The sequence below is a fragment of the Bactrocera neohumeralis genome, chromosome 5, assembly GCF_024586455.1.
Source record: "Bactrocera neohumeralis isolate Rockhampton chromosome 5, APGP_CSIRO_Bneo_wtdbg2-racon-allhic-juicebox.fasta_v2, whole genome shotgun sequence".
Classification (NCBI taxonomy): Eukaryota; Metazoa; Arthropoda; class Insecta; order Diptera; family Tephritidae; genus Bactrocera; species Bactrocera neohumeralis.
The window spans coordinates 36,485,802-36,511,696 of NC_065922.1; the positions used below are offsets into that span (position 1 = coordinate 36,485,802).

At 36.4% G+C, this 25,895-nt stretch overlaps 1 protein-coding gene across 12 annotated transcripts in view; it reads right to left on the reverse strand.

The window, feature by feature from the left end:
- The window catches only part of LOC126759635 (ecotropic viral integration site 5 ortholog), an 84,674-nt gene that overhangs the window by 8,532 nt on the left and 50,247 nt on the right, over nt 1–25,895 (reverse strand). For 3 of the 12 annotated variants that reach the window (XM_050474570.1, XM_050474569.1, XM_050474578.1), the window contains exons 3-13: nt 7,852–8,621; nt 7,653–7,785; nt 5,486–5,747; nt 5,217–5,381; nt 4,905–5,099; nt 4,424–4,704; nt 4,229–4,343; nt 3,887–3,940; nt 1,424–1,936; nt 1,202–1,347; nt 1,016–1,133 (exon numbers count right to left, since the gene is read on the reverse strand). In XM_050474570.1, coding sequence (XP_050330527.1) covers nt 1,016–1,133; nt 1,202–1,347; nt 1,424–1,936; nt 3,887–3,940; nt 4,229–4,343; nt 4,424–4,704; nt 4,905–5,099; nt 5,217–5,381; nt 5,486–5,747; nt 7,653–7,785; nt 7,852–8,071 — 2,202 coding nt within the window. In that variant the 5' untranslated portion in view covers nt 8,072–8,621. Of the gene's footprint in view, nt 1–1,015; nt 1,134–1,201; nt 1,348–1,423; nt 1,937–3,886; nt 3,941–4,228; nt 4,344–4,423; nt 4,705–4,904; nt 5,100–5,216; nt 5,382–5,485; nt 5,748–7,652; nt 7,786–7,851; nt 8,622–14,469; nt 15,278–25,895 lie in introns of those variants that run through there. The other 9 variants (XM_050474575.1, XM_050474580.1, XM_050474574.1 and 6 more) reach the window with 6 other exon arrangements.

Here is a 25,895-nt window from a genome sequence, read left to right on the forward strand (position 1 = left end):
AACCAAGATCTTTAACCGGGCGCTGACCATTCTTCTAACACCCGATTCGTCGAAATTACTTCAGAAATGTTTCCTGCCGCTACAACAACAACACCCAGAAGGAACAAACGGACGGGTCTTCAACCTGTCGCTGACCACACTTCTAATACCCGATATGTGGAAAGTAGTCGCACTACTGAAACCTGGAAAACCATCCAACCAAAGAATTATCAACTGATAACACTACCCTCCGCAGTAGTGAATACACTTGAGCAGTTCCGCAGGATGGTGCCCTCTCCTCGTTACTGTCTATACTACGAAACTCCCTTAACCACCAGAGCGAATTTTCATCACCTCATACACAGATTATTGTACGATATTGACGTCAAGCAATGGAGTCGATCGCGTGTGTTCGTAAGTAAAGAGCTATATCTCCGTTCTTTCTCGCTCCTTCTCTGCAAGGAAATTTCCACTCTCCTCCATAAAAAGATCGTAGGTGTTACATTCGACACCCTATGCTTCTTCACTCCTCATACGACCGCGATAACTGTCAAAGTTCAGAGGTGCAAAAAAATCATCAAGTCACTAGCCGACAGCACATTGGCAAAGAATAAAGAAAATCTAGAGCCACCTTGCACAACTTCGTTCTGGATACTGTAGTAGGTTAAAATCCTACTTATTCAGAAACGCCCACGATATACCAATTATATGGATGCTGGACGCATGTAAGGAGTCGTCGCATGACTCTTAACACCTCTTTGTATGCCCCTCTTTTCTACCACTCCTCTTCCTATGACCTAACCCTGCCGAAACAGCATATTCCCTGGGCCTACTGTTTGATGATTTCGATGACAATCAACCTGAACCTTACCACTTAAGCGGGAACTACATAACCGCTACAAAAAAAAACACCACAGACGGACATAGCTCACTCGTCAGGGCTTGTCATCCTGATCGTTTATATATATGTATATACTTTATAGAGTCTCACACGTTACCCTGCTCTGGGTATAAAGATAAACTAAATTTTAAATACCTTTGTTTCCAACCGCGATATTTCTTGCTTCAGTTCAGCAACAGTTTGACTTTGTTCAGTAAATTTAATCTTCACATTCATCAATTCATCCTTCATGCGAGACTCCAAATCGGAATATCTGTGTAACATTTAAATAATCGTTAAGATGATGATATTATATAAAATGGTTAAAAATAAAAAAAATACCTGTGTTGTTGCTCACGCGCTTTGTTGGCCATTTCTTTCTCGCGACTTACAGCTTGTTCAAGTTGTTCGCGCAATTTTTTATTCTCCTCATCCTGACGACGCAGCTGATTTGTTGATACTTGCACTTGTGTTTCGAGTTCCATAACCTAAAAAAATATAAAGATGAGTAAATGAATTAAAGAAATGCCTGCAAATTAATAACAATTGTGCGTGTAAGCCAACCTTCAAGCGCAACTCCTTCAGCTCTGTGAGCGTTTCCATTTCACGTATGCGTGTTGTCATCAACTCTTCCTCCAAGCGTTGCGTATGCTCATTCGACTTGGAAGTATCGAAGAAATTCGTAAGCAATTTCTTTGGTGTCGAATCAACAGGCTGTTGGCTGTGATCGTTGCGGTTTTCCTGCAATTGGCGTTGCCACTGTGTGCTCAGCTCTTGCACGCGTTGTTTGAGATCCTTCAGTGAGAGACTTGCCTCGGCTTCACGCAATTTACTGGCAATCAGTTCGTCTTGCAAATGTGCAACCGAATTGTCGGGCGTAGTTTCACGTAGCGTCTTTTTGTCCTCTTCGAGTTCCTCGATTTTCGACTTGAGATTGCGTATTTGATCTTCACTCTCGGCCAAACTTTGACGCACTTTGACTAACTCTTCGAGCAGGCATGAGACCATCTCATCGCGTTGCTTAAGCGCCTCTTCCTTCATGCACAACTCGTCGATGGATGATTGACGTGAATTGTTCTGTGATTTTTTTTTGTTAAAAGGCAGGAAGAAGAGAAGTAAAATGCTTGCATTACAAAAATGTGCTTAATCAAATGTTGGATAAATAGACATGCATTAGTTTTTGTATGAAACACTTCATTACAGTACTAGCTACGCATGCAAGTGTTAGTTTTAGAATTAAATTTATAACATTGTAACTTCTAAAAATGAGATTTGATGCCATTTTTGAGACCATAATATGATTTGTTCGCTGAAATGATATGGATATTGACTATTTTTACTTTTGGATTATGGAATTTAAAGGTAATGAATTTGTAAAAAAAATGTTTCAATTGAAATTCAAAAGCTCAACATAAATAACATAGACTACAAAAATAGGAAAAAATTTTTTTTTGAGATTTTGTTCTGATTAAATAAAAAAGGTGAATAGCAAAAATAATTATAACAAGTAAATACATCGGTTTGCTTCGAAGCTATCGTTTTTTGATAAATAAAAGATTTTCCCTACAAACTTGATTTTCATCGCTCACAGTTTGTTAGGCAGCTATATATATTCTAGTGGTTCGATATCAGATGCTCAGACAAATGGACAATTTCTTATGGCGAAAAGGATGTGTGCAAAATTTCAGACCGTTAACTCAAAAACTGAGGGACTAGTTCGCGTATGGACATGACTAAATCTACACAGCTCGTCAGGCAGAACATTTATATATTTAACGTGGTTTTCCAATAGGGACGCTACAAAAGTAGACCGATAGGGACAGCAAACGACGCCATATTTTTGCCGCTCTTTTGACATTTCCATTCAGTAAGGCTTGCCATTTCATCATGGAAAGATATACGATCCAACAACGAGTCGAAATTACTAAAATTTACTACCAAAATTCGGAGTCAGTGGCCTCAACTTTAAGAGCGCTACGTCCAATTTATGACTGTTATGGTACTGTCAGATCAATAATTGAGCGTCTAGTGGAAAAAATTTTAATCCACAGGCACAGTACAAAATGTTACAATGTCAGTGAGACAAAGAAGTGCTCGTAGTATCGAGAATATTGCTGCCGCTAGCGCATCAATTGAGAAGACCCAAATCAGTCTCTCACACGTCGTTCTCAATCGTTGGGTATCTCTGTGACGTCGTTGTGGCGAATTTTACGAAAAGATCTTGGCCTGCATCCTTACAAGACCAAATTGATGCAAGAACTGAAGCCGCTTGACCAACAGAATCATCGTATGTTCGTGAATTGGGTTGAGTAACAATTTGAAAATGAGCAGAATTTTTATCAAAAAAATGGCTTCGTCAATAAGCAAAATTTACTCATGAGTCACCATTGCATTCCGAAAAAATTTCGGTTTGGTGCGGTTTATGGGAGGGCGGCATTATTGGGCCGTTCTTGTTCTGTGATGATCAAGACCGTCACGTTACTGTGAATGAAAATCGCTACCGGTACAATGATAACCGAATATTTATGGACTTGGATAATATGTGTTGAAAACCTCGGTACGATTTGACGCCGTTAGACTATCTCCTGTGGGGTTAAGTCAAGTCAATGGTCTGTCTATTCCAACAAACCAGCGACGATTGATGAACTTCATTCTTTGATATCCCAAACCGTTTTTGTTTTATTAAAAAAAAAAACTTTTGTAGCGCTCTTATTGAAAAATCCGTTAAATAGTTTATAGGGTCTAACATATTTCCTTTTGGACGTTATAAATTTCGTGGCAAACTAAATATGCCTTATATAGGGTAAAAAATATAATAGAAGTTAATATTTAACTTATCTTCCTTCTGCTGAAACATATATCTTAAATTTAAAACAAAAAAAAAATTAAACCAGTGTTAAAAGTTAATAGACATTATAACAACTTATGTTAGTTCTAAAAGAAAATAATTGTTAATTTTTTGTAATTATTACATGACATGCTATAAATTTGATGTTAGCAAGCAAGAGGGATAGAAAAAACATTAACCTTTATTTCCTTCACCGGCGGCTGCGCATTACTTACACTATCGATGGATACATTCTGTTTAGAGGAGGCAAGAATTTATGTGTGAGTTTTGTTGAGTTTATTTTTTTTTATAATTTAATATTTTTTTTTTTAATTTTTTTGTTGATATTTCAGTGAGTGTTTTATTTGTTCGAAAGAGAGTGTAAATTTCAATTTTTGTTAAACACCAAAAAACCGCAATAAGAAAAAAATAATATAAGAAATACTTTTTAATTGACAATTTCAGTTTGATTAGCAACATGTTGCATGATTAGGCACAATATATATGATAAATTGAATCATTAATAAGGTGGTAAAACTTACATTTTCCTGTAAACGTAAACTTAAGCCACGCACTTCCTCGTTGGCATTTTCCAACTGATGTGACACTTCGAGATATGAGCGACGCAGTTGCATCAGTTCTGTTTGAATTGCATAACTGAAAAGTAATTCGATGCGTAAAATTAATAACAAATGCGTTGTAAACATTAAAATAAATTTCCATACTCAGCCACATACCTAGTTTCCTCCTCTTCGGCGCGTGAGACCTGCCCGCGCACCAGACGATCGGCCAATTCGGCACTTTCAGCCTCTAATAAATCGTTGCGCTGTTTCAACAAACGATTCTCACGTCGCAAACGACGCAATTCTACCATTTCCTCTTGCTCCTTCTTCTTCAAGTCTTGATACTCCTTTTCCATTTTCTTCATGCGTTTCGTGTTGATTTTAATGGAGTAAGCTAAATTGAAAAATGCTTCAGGATCGGCTTCGACGCGACCGGGCAGCTCCTTTTGGAAGAACTACAAGATAAAGCAGAGCAAACAGTTTTGAATTAAGCGCTGTGAGTCAAAAGGAATAATATCAAAATGAAAATATACTGTGTTTGGGTAAAAAGTCAAAATTTTGGGTTTCTTTGATCCAGTAGTTCATCTCCAACCGTTTCGGTGCAATTTTCTTCACCGATATTCTACCATAAACATGTAATATTACTAATACTAACCTTCAACATCGCCTCCATGTCCAAGCACAATAGCGTCTCCTTGCCCAGCAGAAGTAACGCCAGCGCCACTTTGAATATAAACTCCATGCCTTCGCTAAGGAATACATCCATTATGCGGCAACTTAGATTTAGATTGAGTGTAGTGGTGTAAAGTGTAAGGAACCAGCTGGAAGCGTACATGGTTGTTTGGAAACCCTGTAGAAAGATAGAAAGAGATATGAAAAAGTTTAAAACAAGAAAAAATTACAACTTGAAATATTTACGAATTGCATAACTTAATATCAAAGTAATCGGTTATTTCTTCGTGCTTACCTGCTGTTGAAAGTGTATGTGCATCTCGGGTATCTGCTCCTGCACCAAACTCTCAAGTTGATACATGCACAGACCCAATTCCGACATGGATGGTTTGAACATGTCGCGCATGCGGTGCTGTTGCATGATTTGTACGAGCACAGCGAAAGCTTCCTCCTCGGGCATCTACACAAAAACAAGGTTATAATTAAATATTATATATCTTAAATATATTATATAACATCTAAGTTGTGTTTATGCCAAAACCTCATTACTCTTTTTCTACACACCTGCATCAACAGCAATCCCACAATGAAACCGGAACCCTGACAGTAGCCCACTTCACGATCGTGCAACGAATATGCTTTAATCACATTGAAGAGCGCCTCCTGACCAGGACCATCCTTCTCTTTGAAGAAATCCACCTCCGGATAAGTGCGGGCAATATCACGTCGAATGACTTTCTCGCAGGCCGAGGTAGCCTTAATGTAGTCAGCATACTGTTTTTTGTCGGTATCAGAGGCACCACATAGTTGTTGCCACACAATAGCTCTGCAGAGAAATAAAATATGTATGAATGTGAAGAGATCACAGCAGAATAAAATAAAATTAATATACTCATGTTGTAGAAGTGAAACTCTTGAAGATTTTCTATTTAAGTGATCGTTCAGGCATAATATTTAGTTATTTAACCATCAATAATTCAGTGCAACATCTGATTTGTGGGCGCTACGAGTTTTCGAAGAGAAAGGTTCTGCGGAAGATTTATGGCCCTTTGCCCATTGGCAATGGTGAATACCGTAGTCGATGGAAGGAAGAGCTGTACGAGATATATGACATAGTTCGGCGAATTAATATACAGGGGCGACGCTGGCTAGGTCGTGTCGTCCGAATGAATGAAAACACTCCAGCTGTGAGAGTATTCGACACAGCACCCGCCGGGGGAGCAAAGAAAGAGGAAGACCTCCATTCGTTTAGGAAGACCAGGTGGAGAATAGATGTAATTTAGCTGTCAAAGCTTTACCAGGTTCTGGAAGGCTATGTGCCGAAAATAATCGATGAAAAAATGGAAATCGCCGAGTCCAACAGTCATGTAAGCACTGTTTCGAAAGCCCAGGTGCTAAACATTGTACACCCCCCCTTCTTGGAACCATTTAAACATAGCTGGAAACAAAATAAAGCTCGATGTTCGGGTTTCGCACGAGTTGACGCAAAAAAAAAAACGAGAAAAAACCGAAGCTAATATATCCTTCGTAGGTGCATTTCTTTTAGTAACGATATCTTCAGTTTGTAAGGAAGCTATATGCTATAGTAATCCGATCTGAACAATTTTTTCGGAGATTATATTATTACCTTAAGCAGTAATCCATGCCAAATTTCGTGAAGATACCACGTCAAATGCGAAAGTTTTCCATACAAGAATTTGATTTCGATCGTTAGGTTTGTATGGCAGCTACATGCTATAATGAGCCGATCTGAACAATTTCTTCGGATATTACATTGTTGCCTTAGAAAATAATCTATACCAAATTTCGTGAATATATCTTGTCAAATGTGAAAGTTTTCCATACAAGAACTTGATTCCGATCGTTCAGTTTGTATGGCAGCTATATATTATAGTGGTCCGATATCGGCAGTTCCGATAAATGATCAGCTTCTTGAAAAGAAAATGACGTTTGCAAAATTTCAAAACGATATCTTAAAAACTGAGGGACTAGTTCGTATATATACAGACAGACGGACATGGCTAAATCGACTCAGCTTAACATACTGATCATTTATATATATAGGTACTTTATAGGGTCTCCGACGCTTCCTTTTGGGTGTTACAAACTTCGTGGCAAATAATAATAATTAATATACCCTGTTCAGGGCATAACATGGGTCATGGACCGAGTCTTCACTTAGGTTACTTGCGCCAACGTCAAGTGAAAACGGTCGTGGTCGAAACGCGGCGAGCCGATGCAAATGGTGGTCAATCCAGGATTGACAAGATCATCTAGAATTGATATTGATCAGGAAGATTTTGTTTCAGCCAAAGTCTTAATTCGGATCTATGCTGTTAGCTATTGTTCGAATCTCGCAGTTTAATGCAAAAATAATTTATTTATTTTTACTAGACCTTTTAAATCATGGAGTAGATTGTTACCCGATTTTTATTTCAAAACATTGAATTTGTGGATTTTCACTCCAAATTATAATGAAAGCTCTCATTCAAAAGAGACTTTCAATCATTCATGCGTGGCTGCTATTGTAATTATTATTTCGATGGAAACAGGCATTATCATTTTGGCCTTCATGTTAGGAGAATTTGAGCTTACTTATTGCCAATTTCAAACACCTAATATTCATATGCATATATGTATATATACATATTATATATACATACATATATGGATGTATATATACACATACATATATGTGTTTAATGTGTGAATATGATGTTTTCGTATTTACCGGAAGTGATGCGGTATGCCGCGACGCACCAGATCGCGTACACATGGATTTTTACGCTTCAGCGCACCCTCCCAATCGCTCAATATGGTCGCCCATTGCGTCCAAATGTCTTCTTCAGCATTCGAGTTGCCAGCTAACATGAAAAAGTTAATAAATCGTTCAAAATCATATAATTTTTGATTTTCGAAATTTTACTTACACTTACTTGAATTCAAACTGATTTGACTGGTGTCGGAATTCTTACGGCTATGCGTCGAATGCAACGAATTCAAACTTTTCGCATCGCTCTCGATGAGCTTGTTGGCGGCCTCCAATTTGGCCAATAGATCCATTTCTGATGATGGCAAATTCTCCTCAGCCGCACACTTGGCATCCATTTTTTTGCTACTCTCCGGTTGTGTAGCAGTGGTTAGGGTCATTGCCGCCGCCACTCTGTCACTTACCGTTTGAAAACGTTGTCGGTGAAAAGCGAAAAGATGAAGAGGCAAATATGCGGAAGCGAATTATTGCCACAAATGTTGCCCCGTTTCAGCGACTTCGTCCGCGGGTGGCGAAAGTGAATGTGTATGTATGGATGTAAGTGTATGCGCCCGTCGTGACAACCACTTAAGTTTGGCTAATGGCTTCTTTACGCTTTACCGGATTATAATGATGATTAGCGTATTCGCCGATTAAAGATGCTGTTGTTATGCTTCTTGATGATGATGACAATGACGAAGTTTCTGCTGAAGAAGCCGTGGCGTTGGAAGTGGTGCTCGCACGGTCGAGTTGCTGCTGTCGTTGCCGTTCTAGGCCTTTGACACGAGTTGCTGGGCTCAGGTTGTGCCACAACAAGTACACCCAAGTGAGCAGCTGCTGTAGTTGTACGTCCACCGCCGTTTTGCTGAACTTTCTTTTATGCGAGCATTAACGATGACGAATTATATATTCACTGACATGACATAATGCCATTTGGGACATTAAGCAGCTCTGGAATTATGAAAATAGCACGTGCAAGTGGTCATTACAAAATGTTGTGTTAATTCATGTATGACAAGTTGTAGAATTGGTTTAGAGTTGGTAAAATATGGATATTTGGTTATTTTGGACTAAAGTTTAGGTTAGATTAGATGTCTGATCTAGAGAGATCGCACATGGACTGCTGTATGTAGTCCTTTCCCCGCCCATAGAAAAAAAGAACTCCGGTTTGCACAGGCGTTTAATTTTCACTCCCGTCAGTTCGGTGGGATGTCTGAAGGTATGCTCTCCCAAGTGTTTAAGTCTCCAAAACGCGGGATAGTCAAGAATGAAGTGTTGAGTTGTTTCGCCCTCATTTTCTTCCATACAGCTTCTGCAGATGGCGTCTGGTAAGATTTCCAGCCTTACAGCATGGAGGCCAACAGAGAAATGGCCTGTTAAAGATCCACAAGTAGGGTTAGGCTAGTCTTACTGAGGACAAAGAGATCACTAGATCTCTTGTGATCGATCTTGGGCCAAAAGGCTTTTGCGACAGCGCCGAGCTTCCGCGAAGCCCAGATATCAAGCAGTAGAACACAAGGGAATACGGGAGTACCGACCCGCTCCCATTCTACCGATAGCGTTAATGACAACTCCTCACAGAGCTCCTCCCCTAACCTTCCTCCATGCTTTGACCCATTCGTAAAAATGGCCCATCCGCAGCTTTATGCTACAGTGGTTTGATTTTTTGGATATTATAACAATGTCTTAGATAATAATCCACACCAAAATACGCCATATTTTATTGTTTTTCTTCGATAAAGGTGAAAATGCAAGCCAGACGGCTGAAAATATGTTTATGGTCCTGATATTATAGTTTAGCTAATTACGCGCAATTTCGGTTTGGATGATTCCGTACGGGTTATTTTGGGTTAAGTAGTAGTGGACAGTCAGACAACTGCGGTGTTCTTGATGTCAAAGATTTGAAAGGTCAATTGTCGAAAATATCGATAAAATAAAGGTAATCGTTGAGTCCGACTGTCATGCAAGCACCGATTCGAACGACTAGGAGCTACGCAACGAAACTTCATGGACCGAATTTTTATCTGAGTCACTCACGATAACGTCAAATGAAAACGGGTCGTGTAAACGGGTGGGAAACGGTATCAAAGCCATTATTGACAGTCAAAAAGGTTTTCTCGTGTGTTTGGTGGGATTGGCAGGGAATCATCTACTGAGAGCTACTTTCCTACAGTCAAACTCTTAATACGCATCTGTACTGTCAATGATTGGACTGGCTGAATTAAACAGTCGCAGAAGTGGCCAACTTTGGCCAGTAGGAAAGGAACTATGTGCCATAAGGTCAACGCCAGAATCACTCGTGCCAACAGGTGCGACTTTGGAATGAGTAGGCATTTGAAAAGTTAAGTCCTCTATCGACGAACAAAGACCAAACACTACAAGTCCCTCCTCATTCCCGTCCTGATATATAGTGCAGAGGCATGGACAATGATATCATTTGATGAGTCGGCTTTAGGAATGTTCGAGATACAATTTTTGCGGAAATTTATGGTCCTTTGCGCATCGGCAACGGCCAGTAGCGCAATCGATGGACCGATGAGCCATACGGGATATACGGCGACTAGTTTAGCGAATCAGGAGACAGCGAGTGCGCGGCTAGGCCATATTGTCCGTATCGAAGGGAACACTCCAGCTTTAAGGTTTTCGATTTAGTACCACCCGGTGGAAGCAGTGAAAAAGGGAGACCTCCACTCCATTGGAGAGATCAGGTAGAGAAGGACCTGGCTGCACTAGGTATATCGAATTGGCGCCAAATAGCGAAAAGAAGAATCGAATGGCGCGCTGTTGTTAACTCGCCTATAAACGCGTGAGCGGGTAAAGAAGTAAAAGAAGAAGGACAACGACTGTCCCAATTTTTGGTCAATTGTCTTTCATTAAAAATGGTATTATAAAATTACTTTCAAAATGCCCACAATTTATCGGTTATTTTATTCTATAATCATAGTTCTTATTTTGAGCATTTAATGTTATTATCTTAAAAATTTTCGAATTCAAAAATAATATTTTTCCGAAAAAAAAGGAAAATTAAGACATTCCGCCACAGATTTTCTCACCTAAGCCGCGGCAATGAAGAAAAACATACGGCTATGAATGGTTACAAATATTATTTAAAGAAGTTCATTGCAATTTTCTTTTTTTCAAATATTTTTTATGATTATTTTTCAAATCATTGATTAAAATCACAAAATATGCAAAACAATTTCACTTAGATTTAAATGCGGATAAATTTTACTTTTACCGAACTATTTCAACACTTTATTTTGACTCAATCACAAGCACTATCTTCTGCACACCAGGCGCCAGTTGCTGTTATAATGACAGCTTCGACATGTTCGACATTATTGCCCTAATTCTTGAGACTCAAAATAAAAAATGCGCCCGCTTAATTTCCAAAAATGTACACATAGACATATTCGTGTTCACCATTCATCGCGTTATCAGTAACATTTGACCCAAATCGTTAAACAATTTAGGCAATATTTACTTAAAACGCTCGTTAATGCAGCGAATACCTGATGCACGCCTTCTGTCACTGCCCTGCCTCACAAGCAAAGCGGACTGTCTGGTACGTGTGTGTGTGTGTGTGTGTGTGTGTGTGTAACAAATATAGGAAATGTATTTGTTTTAATAAACAATAAAGCCTTGACCATAAAAATAAATTCTACGAAAGAAAGGCAAAGACATAAAACAAAAAGTCAAAGGAAGAAAAACAGTCAAAAGATTACCGGAACAAAAAGGAAATAAATATGAAAAATATAAGAAGCAAACAAATATGAAATAACAAAACAACTTAGAATGTGGAATTTCGCGGAGTAAACAAAAATGGTAGGATGGCTTATTTAGGCGATGACGATAAAAATATATTTGCATTAGCCGGCTTTTTATGGACATATGTACATAGACGTGTTATGGAACCGCCAAAATTCAACGTCAATCAATATAATTATACAGTTAGCTGTAATTATTTGATGTAGGTCAGGAACACATAGATAGTTATAAAACGCTTTTTGTACATATATAATAGAAAGAATACAAGCAGAAGGTGTTTAACAAAGGACTTCTAGATATAAATACAATTATGCTTCATTTTCGGCACCAAAACTAGATTATTATTTTATTATATTATTATTTCTAAGTTCTTAATGACCAAACGTTACAATTTTCAGCTGTGAGCAACTGATTTGCATTTCATCCAGCAAAGGATTACTTTTTCGACATTTAAGTTATTCTATATTAGAATTACATAGGTACGAAGCTATGTTAAATAACCTTTATAAATACAAAATATTCCTTACAAGAACTTGATTCCGATTGTTCAGCTCGTATGGCAGCTAATCCATAGCGCGATCCCATCTGAACAATTTCTTCCGAGATTAGAATATTACCTTAAAATGATGTTCTTTCTAACACAGGATGTAGGAAATGGAGGATGGAAGCCACGTTCATGCAAGTGAGAAAAGTTTTCTGAGCGTTATTCACTTGGGACTAGCCAAAAGACACCCCCAATGAAAAAAACAGCCTCGGATGAGACCCCCCTTTTGATGACGACCGCAAACGTATTAAGGATTATAATTTAAGGGGTACCGGTCCCGGTGGTCTAGAATTAAAAAAAAATCTATTTTTTTTTTTTGATAGTTCGAAAGTATAGTCCCTTAAGAATATACTGTAAAAACTGGAAGGATATTCACATTATTTCAGCTTCTACAGCCGTTTTAGCAGGTGGCGCGGTCTCTAAAATATAGACACTCTAAACTTTAAACTCATTTATCTGAAAACTACTTTTTTCGGCGTGCCGTTGATGAAAAAAAAAACTATCCATCCGAATCACTTGAAATTTTAATATGGTGTTTATGAGATCAATATCTAACGGTGGGACTACGATCAAATTTTAATTTTAAGAACTTCGATTTTTTTCGATCTAAAACTGGTCCAAAAATAGCTGTTTTCAGAATCTGAACTTCAAAAGCGCGAAATTTTTTTAATTTAAATTTTTTTTTTTGGTTGTAGTCCCAGCGATAGCTGCACTCCTATTGATTAATAATTTATTTGGTTTTTATGTTTCAGATGTTCAGAAGAGTCAAAATCAACAACGGCTTTTTTGGACGCCATTTTTAATATTCTTAAACATTTAATATTTAACAAAAAAGTATTTTTGCACTTTTCATAAGTGTATAAATAAACTGTAAAAATTTTAAATTGATTGCTCTTTTTTTTAACCTTAAAAAAATCCAGAAAACACCCTTAATTTGAGGGTTCTAGACCACCGGGCCCCTTTAGGGCATACACCTGAAAAGTCTTGCTGCTCAACTCCAGCAATGCAATGTCATTTCCATAGGTTTTCAGAGTTAATCACTGTTGGGTCAGCTGTGTAAAGAATGGAGATCATAGGTGCAAGAAAGCTGTCCTGAGGTGCACCAGTACATAGGTCTCAGATCCGTCTCAGCATTACGGCAACTGACGTAAAAGGTCCGATTATGCAAGTATGTCTTTATCAGCAAATGGTAAGGCATAGCTTTAACTTGAATATACGAGTATAATTGGCATAAAGTCCGGACATCAAGGAAAACTGTAGACTTGCGTTTGTTGTAGCGTTTTCATGTGACAAATTAATTTCACAAAATTTAGTACAATCTCCGAACAAATTGAAGCACTATAGCATATAGATGTGATACAATCTAACGGATCAAAAACAAGTTCTTGTATGAAAACCTTTTTATTTGACAAGGTATAAGTATTTTACCAAATTCGGCATAGATTATTCCCCAAGATAATTGTACAATCTCATAAGAAATTGTTCACATTGGACTAATATAGCATATAACTGTCATTCAAACCGGCTTACTAATACTTTTTTAATACTTTTATACAACATAAGAAACGCCCCTGTAAAAAGTGGCACAGAAATTATGTTTTTCCTTGTTATTATACTCTTGCAACGTGGTCCTTGACAAAAAAAAATTGGATCACAGCCATGTCCACAAAAACACCATTAAACGAAAATCTATAAAGTGTCAAAAATACTACTGAACCGATTTCAACCAAATTCATTAGAAACCACGCCTACTTCCCATATAACATAATCTTAAATTTCATCTTATGCCTTTACTTTCCATTATGCAAATCAAGAACCAATCAATTTGTACGAGTAGTGCCTTTGAGGTGTGCCACTTTATGATAAATTACCCAAGTCGGATCAAAACTATTCAAGCCCATATACTTGTATGATCACAATCGTTAAGAAACACAACTTTTTAATGCAAAAAATAACTAGAATATTCTCATTTTTGGACGAAATGTGTGCGTATATGCCATTAATTAGCTAGCTGGGTTTGAGACAACAGTCGATTCTACGTAACCGGAATTATCCGAATTTTATTAGTCCAAGGGGCTATTATTTCGATGATCTAACTCAGTTTGAAACGGAATGTAGGAAAAAACTCAAAACCAAAAGCCATAAAGAGACTGAACAAATCAAGTTTCTTTAAAATTTCTTGTAAAAATTTAAGCTAAAAATTTCTTTCTATTGAGAGATTTGCATCTTGAGATTTAATAAATACCTTCCCTATTGGATGCATTTAAGCCTATTTAAGGTTTTTTTCTGACATGTGTGCTTTCAGTACAATATTTAATTGTTGTCCCTAATTATTACCGTTTTTTCGTATGACAAGTTATGAAATTAATGAACTCGGAGAGCGATGTACTTTTGCTTTCATTAAGCACTGTACCGTAATGTCACTGGGTGAAAGGTTTGTAAGTGATTAATAGTGAGATTAATTGTTATTGTTTTTTTTTTACTTACACTTGAAAGTAATTATTATTACTTTTACGACTAAATGTAGATATTTTCAGCAATTTTGTGAAATGATTATTGCAATCACTAATGTTTTAAGCCGTAACAGCTGTTGCGAGCATGAATATGGCAATTAATTTTTATAAAACTGGTTTTCATTCATTGTTTACTTTGGGTCAAAGCACTTTTAAGCCATAATTAAAACGCAGCACATATTTTCGACTGTTTTTTCATTACGCTTGCGATTATTTTACAGATTTGATGACTAGTACACTTTCACCGCGCACGACCGGAGCAAAAGCAATGAAAACAAAAGAGGAGACGAAGTAAAATTTAATACAAATTAATTACAAAAACAATTGTACTTGATTTTTTTAATGCACATCGACAATCTTCGCGGCTGGTTAAACACAGTTTCTTACACAAAAATCAAGCCAACCACAAAAACACGCAAAACAAAAATTGTGTCAGTACAAAAACAAAGCGCAAAACAAAACACTTGACTGCAGCATTACCAAAGGCCTAATAAATTCACCATTCACCAAAGAGATAGCTTTTTAATTTCATTTTTAACACTCCAATCTTTGATCGAAAGCTGCCACGCAGCGACAGATCGCTGTATTACACTGTCTCTCGTAGCGGCAATAGACCGATTAGTTTGATTTTGCGGGAAAATGCAAATGAAAATTTTGATAATAACAGTTAATTGCAGCAGCGAATGGACGGACTAACAGCCAAGTAGCCAAATGGCCAACTAAACAACTAAGCCAGCAGTCAGCCGATGGAAATAGGCAAAAAGCAAACGGAAAGTCAGTTAGTCAATCAGCAGTGGCGGAGAAAGAGTGGAGCGTCAAGCGGTGTAGCAGAGACGAGCAGAGAGCTTAGACATGTGCAGGTGTATATGTATGAATAGGTTTGAGTATGCGTGTGTGCGCAGCTGACTGCCAAACCAAAGTGAATGCCAACACGGCAAAAAACGCGAAAACTCAAACAACAACAAACTTGATGAACAAAGTTAAAATGAAGCGAAAACAGCAAAGAGAAAAAAATAACAAAACAAAAAAATTAATTAATAAATGAATACACACACATAGACATATTTGATACATGACTTTGTTAAGCGGAGAGCAAGCAGCGTTGAGAATTTCAAAATACAACGGAGAGTGGAGAAATACCAGTTCACAAAAATAAAAAAAATAAATAAATAACGCTGCTTATCATTAACAATTGCTGAAATTGACAAACTCAGACGCTATCAACTTTAACGCAATACATATATATTATATGTACATACATATGTATATAGTATAGTATACGATACCAGCATGACTGCAATTACACCCATAAATAGCAACAAATCCCATGCAGGGTCTATTAACAACAAAAGCAGCGAGTAATACTCAATAGCAGAGCTGAGGTAATAGCATTTACAGCTGGCACTGATCACTCCAAAGCGATAAAAAAAAACAAAGTAAGGCATTGCAGCAAGCGCAACAATAAGAGGGTTTCGAAACTGATCTTGTTGGTGTTGGTGCAGTTGTTTATTTGTTGTTATTTGATAATTGCTGGTTTAGCTTTAGCTACTGGCTGTGACGACGTTACCAACTTCGATTATATACACACCGATGAGTATATGAGTGAGGAAGTGAGTAGTTTTTGCAAATAATATAGTACGGATAGCTTCCCTATAGTAGAGAAAAAAAGAAATTGAGTGTAATAGGAAATATATTTCAACAAAGAAATATTTATAGGGTGTTTTTGTTAGAGGTACAAAATTTATTAGAGGGAAAATGGCAAATCAGCTGTCAAAAAAAAATATTTTGACATTTATATATCAGTTGTTCAAACAAGATGGACGCACTTACGCTGCAACCCTGCGCTAACATGCTTCCGACGCCTGCGCTACTGTGTGGCCCCTCATTATTTAAGTGGTATTATGCACTTACAAGTCAAAAATAGGAGGAAAAAAAGAAAAAAGATGGTGAGCAAGATTTTTCTGCTCAAAATTCAAAGTCCTCAAACCCAATAACCAAAAAAGTTCAGTATTACTATAGATGAATTTTGAATAATCCACCGTAAAGTCTTGTATTATCACCGAATGACTTCTTTTTATTCCCGAAGAGGCGGTTAAAAAGGCATGTTTTGGAGATATCTCAATCAGAGTGACAAAATTGCTGCAAGAATTGATTCAAACGCATGTAAAAGTATGTACAGTATGTATGTATGTACATATATCTTATTGGAGAATATTTTGTAATACAATAAAGCGATTTTCGATTATTAATAATTGTTTTTTTCCCTAACTTCGAAATATAAAAGGCAACATACATACGTATGCATAATGATTGAGAGCTCGATCACTTGGAACGAGGGTTCGCTAATTTGAATGTGGGTGGTAGAAAGAATTCAAGCGTCAAAAAAGTGCTCATTATTTTTTGCGAATACTTACATAAGAGATTTGATACTAAACGAAAATAGTTGGATAAATAGATAATAAGGTTGCTAGAATTTTTGCAATATTAAATGAATGTGATCAACTCTTGAGGCAAATGTATTGTCTGCCTGCCTGTCTGCGCAAAAGAAAATTCAATATTGAGTTAATAAAAATTGAGAGTAAAGTTTTCTTATTCGACGTATTTTCGATTTGAACGCATACTCATGTTTTCTGATCACATTTAACAGAGCGTAGACTTTGAACAATTGAAAATATAGAAATAAAACGTGTTTAGATTGGTGGCAGATATACCCTGTGCCCAAAACATAAGATGACATTTGAATTTAAACTGCGCGCGGTAGTACTGTCAGTCACATTTATGTCAAATTTCATGTCAAAATATTCATTAGTGTTTGAAATACGTGGCGTTTTGTGAGCTGCTAAAAGTGAGTTTTTCGTTTTTTGCGATGTCGAAATTTGTTGAGTAAAGAATTTGCATTACATTTTGTTTACGGAATCAATTTTCTGCTGCGGATACGTTGAGGATGGTGCAGAAAGCCTTTGGTGATGAGGCTATGTCTAAAAAAAATGTTTACAAGTTGTATTGTGAGTTTCAAGCCGGCCGTGAACGTGTCGAAGACAAAGAGCGTCCAGGGCGACCATCAACCTCAACCGACGAAGCTCACGTTCAACAAATCAAAGATTTGGTGTTGAAAAACCGTCGATTAACAATTAGAGGCCTTGCTGATGAAGTTGGCATATCGAAAGGCTCAGCCAATACCATTTTGAAGGATGTTTTGGGCCTCAAACGCGTCAAATCTCGACTGGTACCGAAAACATTGAATTTTTTGGAAAAAAGGCGTCGCGTTGAAGTGTGTGAAACGATGCTTTCCAACAACCAGGGTGTCATGAAACGGCGATGAGACTTAGATCTATGCTTACGAACCCGAAACAACTGATCAATCGATCGAAAATCGTGCCAAGAGAGAGCCGAGACCAAAAAAATCGCGCCAAAGTCGCTCAAAAATCAAGGTCATGTTGACTGTTTTCTTCGATTATCGTGGTGTTGTGCATTATGAATTCCTTCCAACCGGTCAAACAGTCAACAAGGAATATTATTTGAACGTTATGCGTCGTTTGGAATTGTGGAAAGACAATTCTTGGTTTTTACACCACGATTATTCACCATCCCACACTGCCCTCGTAATTCGTGATCATTTCGCCAAAAACTCAACCCATATCGTTCCGCAACCACCGTATTCACCTGATCTGACGCCGTGCAACTTCTGGCTGTTCACCAAGCCTAAAAAACCGCTCCGGGACACCGTTTTTAAACGATAGAGGAGACTCAAGCCGCAGCTAAGACGGAACTGAAGGCCATCCCGGAAAGTGACTACAACCAGTGTTTCGAAGATTGGAAAATCCGTTGGCATAAGTGCATTGCATCGGGAGGGGATTACGTTGGCGGGGATGAAGTTGATTTGGAAGAATAAATAAAGAATTTTCAAAATTAATACAATGTCACCTTTTTTTTTTGGGCACAGTATTAATTTAACGACTAACCAAGGCTTTCGAAATCAATTGGAAGATCTATTTGAAGGGTCAATAAACGTGTAATCGACTTGAGAAACATACATGGAAACCATGGAACCAGATGGAAATAAAAGAAAAGTGATCTTTGACCTCAAAGGAATAATGTTGCCAATTTTTCTTATCAAAATAAAATCTGAAATTGCACTCGAATCGAACACACGGAAATGGTTCTATAGCAACGATTAAGTGTCATTGGCTGGACTAAATTTCCTGTAAAAGGCGCTGCCACTTATGTACATACATATGTATGTTAGTGATAAAATACGACAAGCACAAAGAATTCCAAAGTTGTTTTGAAGTTTCATAAACTTATATAAAATTATTAAATTATTGTTTTTCAATATATCTAACTTTGTAATGGAAGAGATACATTTTAGAATCTCAGAAAACAGTTATATGTAGGTACATTTGTAACAAAAATGATTTGAAATTCTTTGGCTAATAGTTAGTATTTCCCGAAATTACCAGGCCAATTGAAAAGACCTCAGCGTGACACATAGATGGCACTATTGTAATTAAATCCATATGATTTTTAGTTAGCCCTAACCTTTAAAAGCTGCGTGTATAAATTTGACAATTGTTGAATCATTAGTTTGTGAATTACTATATCATTTTGAGTGAAGCATCTTTTGTTATTGTGAAAAAAATAGATAAAATAGAATTTCGCGTGTTGATAAAATATTTCTTTTTGAAGGGAAAAAATACAGTTGAAGCAAAAACTTGGCTTGATGACGAGTTTTCGGTAATTGTCTCAGGAAAATCAACCATCAATGATTGATATGCTAAGCTTAGAAGTGGTAAAATGAACACCGAAGACGATAAACACCAGAAACCAGTCCACAAAATAATTTTGGATGACCGCAAAGTGAAGTTGTTCGAGATAGCAGGCACTCTAAAGATGTCAACAGAACGTGTTCTTTCACGAATATTTGGGTATAAGTAGCTCACTTTTGATCAAAAACAACGACGAGTTGATGATTCAGTTTTGGAGATGTTTTTGCGTCGATATGTGTTAATGTGCAACATGCCTCCATAATTTCACTCTGAAGTCCAATCAACAGTCATCCGAGTGGACTGCACACGATGAATCCTCTCCATAGCATGGGAAATTGGATGGCAAGGTTATGGCTTCTGTATTTTGGGGTGCGCATGAAATAATTTTTATTGACTACCTTGAAAAAATAAGAATCATCAACAGCGACTATTACATAGTGTTATTGTACCATTTAAAGAACGAAATCGCCGAAAAACGGTTGCATTTGAAGAAAAAACTGCTGTTTTACCAAAACAATACACCATGTCACAAGTCAGTGAAAATGATGACAAAAATCCATAAATTGGACTTCGAATTTCTTTCGTATCCACCGTATTCTCTGGGTCCCAGTGACTATTTCTATATTCTCAGATCTCTAAAAAAATGCACGCTGGGCAGAAATTTTAGTCGCATGAAGAGGTGATCGTTGAAACTGCGGCATATTTTGAAGCAATGGACAAATCGTACTATAAGAATTGTATCGAAAAGTTGGAGGATCGCTATTATTAGTGTATCACCCTTGAAGGTAACTCTGTTGAATAGAAAAAAAACTACAAATTTTGCTGGGCTGGGGACTTTTCAATTGACCTGTTATATATTATTCAATGCTAAACCAGATGTTACTTGCTAATTTATTGTATGTACTGGTAAACTACACCAGGTGTTCAATTTATGATTAATACGTCATTTCATGATGTATACCAACCAATAAACCAACACAACATTTCATTGGTTGGTTTATGTACAATATATTTCTAAGTATTTGAGTTGGTTAAAATGTTATGTTTTTATCAGAAATTTGGGGATATACCACAGCTAACAAGTCAAATTCCATACTTGACAAGTGTTCGACTTCAGAACAAAAATATTAGAAACTGCTTTGGGGACCAAAATATCCTATTGCCATATAACTTTTTAGAGGAAAAAGAAGGACTTTACTTACCTCTAGGTTAGATTGTAAGCAATCATAGAACATACATTGAAATGTATGCAAATACTCCAAATTCAGAACTGTCTGAATCCCAAAACTACTCATTCTCATACTCAGCATTTCCAATGTGTGTCTAGGAAAAAATATATACATTTCATTTCTGAGTTTCAATTCTTTATCAAAGGATTTCTATGTTGACACTTCGCATTTTTTAAGAATACTTTATTCACTGTGATTCCGTAGAGTGGACTCTTTCTATCAGATTTCAGACCACACATTACGTACAATTAATAATAAATCTTATTATTAAAATGTGCTCTCTCAATTACAACTACATTTGAAAATGACAGCTCTAATGTGAAAATAATCTGTGGGTTCCGGAAACTGAAAGAACACAAAATGTTAACTATTATAAAACTGAGGATTTCTATCTATGGCATCTTGGACCCGAACAGTGTATGCAAACTAATTGAAAGATGTAACCATTTGCAGTTTGTAAATGTCTATAAAAAGCACGTTTGACCAGGATAACACCCCAAAACATACGACCAAACTAACTTAGGAGTTGTTTGCATAAGAAAAGATCGACGTAATGTCCTGACTTTGGATTGTAGTCAAGGCCGTAAGGGCTCAAATCCCTATGAAGCGTTGTAAAAACGGAATCGACTCCATGCAATGTTTATATAGGGATGTATTAATAAGGACTGTCCCGTAAAAAAATGACCCTTTTATTCCTTAAGATTATGACGTAACTGTTTATGGCATTAGTCTCAATGGGGCTTGTTTTTTTCTCTATAATCTGACGATTAACAAAATGTATAACATTTGGTGTCAACACTTAAAACTATTAAGATGTCTAGCAATCAAGAAAAAGTGCGCGAATTGGTTTTGTCCATTTACCTGGAAAATCCAGAATTAAAATATTCAGTTATAGCTAAAAAAAAACTGGAGCATCGGAAAGTACTGTTAAAAGGGTTGTTTCGAATTACAAACAGGGTGTACCTACTATACGAAAAAAAGGTTCAGGTAGAAAAGCAGGTGCAGAAGGAAATTTGGCAAAAAGAGTGAAGGAAGTTTTTAAGCAGAATCCCAACACTTCAGTACGAGATGTTGCTGTTAAAGCAGGTACCTCTAAAAGTACTGTACAAAGGATAAGAGTGATAGTAAGCTAAAGTCATACATATGTATAGAGTTCAAAGAGTGCCAGATCGTTCCGATGAAAAGCAATTGGTTGCTCAAAAACGAGCTTGAAATTTGTATGAAGGATACCTAACAAAATTTGACTGTTGCGTGATGGACGACGAAACCTACGTTAAGGCAGATTTCAAACAGTTACCGGGGCAAGAATATTATACCTGTATGAAGAAGAGGCAAGTACGGAGAAAATTTAAAGAAAAGAAAATTACTAAATTTCCCAAGCAGAAAATGGTTTGGCAAGCGATATGTACTTGCGGTTTGAGAAGCAGTTTTTTTGTAACACAGAGCACAATCAATTCAAAAATTTATATTAGCAAAAAACGTGTTTATTCGAACATGAGGGTACTGTAATGTTCTGGCCTGATTTAGCAACCTCTCACTATTCTACAGCTACCTTGGAGTGGTATGAAAGCAATAATGTCAATATTGTTCCAAGAAAAGCGAATCCACCTAATTGCCCAGAGCTTCGAACTATTGAGAGATATTGGGCTCTAATGAAATCGAATCTCCGGAAGAGTAAAGGTACTGCAAAAAATTTACAAGATTTTAGAAATAAGTGGCGAAGGTCGTACTGTACTATCGATGAAAACACTGTACAAAACATAAGGCCCTTCGCCTTAAGAAAAAAGTGAGAAATTTTTACAGAAAATAAAAATTTGTTAAATGTTATTTATAATTTGTAATCTCTATAGTACTCATTAATAAGAAATAAAACAACATTTCTTGTTATTAATGAAAAACGAAGGGTCAATTTTTTACGGGACAGTCCTTAAATAGAGGCTTTACAAGCAAATATTGTGTAGTCGAAAAGATATTTTCGTATTTTGACAAAAGAGTCGTATATCTCCAGTCCAACCAATCACATTGTGTCATACCATAAAGTGTTGGAAAGCTGAGATTTTAAGCTTCATTAAAAAAATAAAAAATTAGATTCGGGGAAGTTGAAAAAAAGTTACAGCTGTTCAAAAATGAGTGGAAGTAATAAAGATATTCCCTTTATTTTGAATTTTTTGTACAAAAAAGAGAAAAGAGACAACAATGATTCGCTCGCTTCTGTTCTGGAAATTTCGATGTGAAAGATTTACACTGATGGAATAATGTCTCTAACGGAAAAATGGCAAAAAGAGGTCGGCCAAAGTGGTAAATATTTGTTTATTTATTTATAATATAAAAAATAAGTTAAAATTTTATTTTCATGGACACAGCTGTACGTACGTATACTCATACAAACATTGTGACTATTTATTTAATAACAACTTAAGTTTCATTCAGAAAATTGTAGGGATTTACACACATATGTATACCCTCACACTTTTACATAGTTGAATATTTGTATACATGCAATATTTTACTTAATCAGTTAGAAACATTGAACTTGAGTGTGTGATGTAAATTGTATAAACATATACTTTTGTATATTTACGAAATATTTACCGACATACCACACTTAACAAGTGTTTAAGCAAGAGAATTATTTACTCTTTACATATATTTGTTTGATTTCTTGAAACGCCATTTTTATATGCTGACAAAAAAGCCAATTTCCAATTCTAGCTCAAAGTCTTCGTTCCTCTCAAGGTCGAAAAAAATTGATAACAGTAATTTTTTACATTTTCTATATACCGTTAATATGTTATAATATCTATTACTATATTTTTTTAAACTGTTTAAATATTAATTGAATATCTTTTAAAATAAGACATATCATTGATTATCAAACGATTTAAATTAAAATTATTTGCTCGACTATGAGAGAAATATGGCAACTGTGAATACCATGACAACACAACTTTTGTATTTTTATTGAATAATAACTAACACTTATTTCCTTGTGGGTTTGGATGAATGGTGAAGGAAACCCAAATGCAAGCATTCATTACTTCTTCAGAAAAATTGATCATCCGCCATGCATTCCTGATCTTCGGGTGGTTAATAAAGTAACTACGATAATTATAATTTTTTTCCACAAAAATTTTGTTAATAATTTTTTTGAATTCATTTTTGGAGCTTCATATTTTGCTAAGTCAAATTGTCATGTGATCAAGCAATTGATTGCATAGAGCACACATATTACCGGGGATCAAGAAGAAAGTGAAATGTCATATTATATAAGCCTCTGGTTTACTATATTCATATATGTAAGTCTCTGGGAAAATATTTGTCCAAAAAAATTTATAATAAAACTAGTATGTAGTACTAAAAGTAGTAGTCTTGCCGTCCTGATCGTTTATATACCTAAGTAGCAGGTGATCCAAGCAAAGGTACTTTTTTCAATAGCCTATTTTTGACAGATCACGGGTGAGTCGTGTCAAGCTGTCATGCTATTTTTGTTCACTATTGTTTGGCATTTCATTATGAAAAGATTTACACCTGAACAACGTTTACACAAATCGTTCAACTTCATTACTAAAACTGTAAAAAATGTATTTCGCGCGGATCGCTCAACTTATGGTCAACATGATCGGCCTACTGATCGTGCTATTCGCAAACCCAACACCCATTTCGAGACCCAGCATTCATTATTGACAAGCAGCCGTAGGTGAGGTGTACACGAAGACCCTGGAGAGTCGATTCTGCGCTGTTCGCAGCAACTCATGCTGACGTATGGAAGTACTTGGCGCATTTTTCGTAGAAATCTTAAATGAAAAGCGTACAAAATACAGTTTGTGCAAGAACTGAGGCCGTTCGACCTACGCAAGCGACATTGCCCCAATCTATGTGCTCTTGAAAAGTTCCAAGAATATCCGACGCATTCGAGCCAAATTTTGCTCAGCGATGAAGCACATTTTTGGCTCAACTAGCATGTAAACAAGAAAAATTGCGGCATTTGGGACAAAGACCAATGAAGAGATTCCAGCGAAATTATGCCGGTGAGAACGTAACCGTCAATGAAGGTACCACTTCCCACACATGGCATCAATCAATGGATGTATTGAGATAACACTTCGGTGAGCAGAATATTTCACGTTTTGAGCCGGTCGATTGGCCACCAAGATCGTATGGTATCACACTGTTAAACTTTTTCCTGTGAGAATATGTAAAGTCTAAACAATCCCACTTCATTCAAGCCTTGGAGCAAAACATCACGCCAGTAATCGAAAAATGGAACGGATCAGACCTAGCCGCGGCCAACATTTGAAAGAGATAATCTTCAAAAAATAAATACCAGAGAATGTTCTTTGGAATGATAATAAATATTTTACATAAAATTTGAAGTTTCCGTGTTTTTTCTTTAAAAAAGTAGGGAACCTCGAAATGGATCACTCTATAAATGTATGTATATCTTGTTTAGTTTTAGGAGATATAAAACTATTATACTCTTTGTTGCAACATGTTGCGAGAATATAAATATAACAACCAATAGATTATCTATTAGTAAAATGCTGCGAAAACAATGATGTGAAAATCAAACATGAATAATAATGGCAATTTGTTTGGATGACGCAATGTCGTTTTACTAAAAATATAGTACATAATTTGCTTAGCAGTGATTAATGTTTATTAACGTCACGGAATTATTTCAAGCACAAAGGAAAGTCGGTTGGATTTTATAGGCATCTGAGGTTCCCATTTGATGGAATCATGTACATAAAAATGTGTTTGTGTCCGGGTTTTATAAACAATCGTGCCTAAAGTTTGTGAAACGTAATTAAATTGTATTTTTTAAGAGTAAATACAAAAAAAATAAAGTAAAAGAGAGATTCCATTAAAAGTTCATTTTTTACACAATTTTTTTAATTTTTGATTAAATACATTAAATGATCGTAAATTAAAAAAAAAAATATTTTAGTAAAAACTGAATCATATAAAATTTCATTCCACAATCAATAACTTTCTTCGCTCTTTGTTCTTACAGCGCCGAAGTAGTCTAAACAGAATTTTACTCATAATTACACGGTCGCATACATATTTATATACATACATATGTGAGTATTCGAACAGCTTTGTGTATTTATCGGCGACCTTAACCGACAGAACCCATTTAGCCGCGAGTGCCGTCCAATAAGTATGTACATATGAATTTCCACTCCGGCACTCGAATTACTATTCCAGCTTAAAGTCAATAAACACAGTACTCAGTACTTGTTGAAAAGTACTCGCGTTTCAAAATTGCACACACACATACATGCAGCGGTATCTAAATAGAAAATAAGCGACACAGAGACGATCGAGTCATCAAATGATCGTAAACACCTTAACTCAAACGACGAGTAATAACTCAAGTCGATTTTGATGGAGAAAAGTGC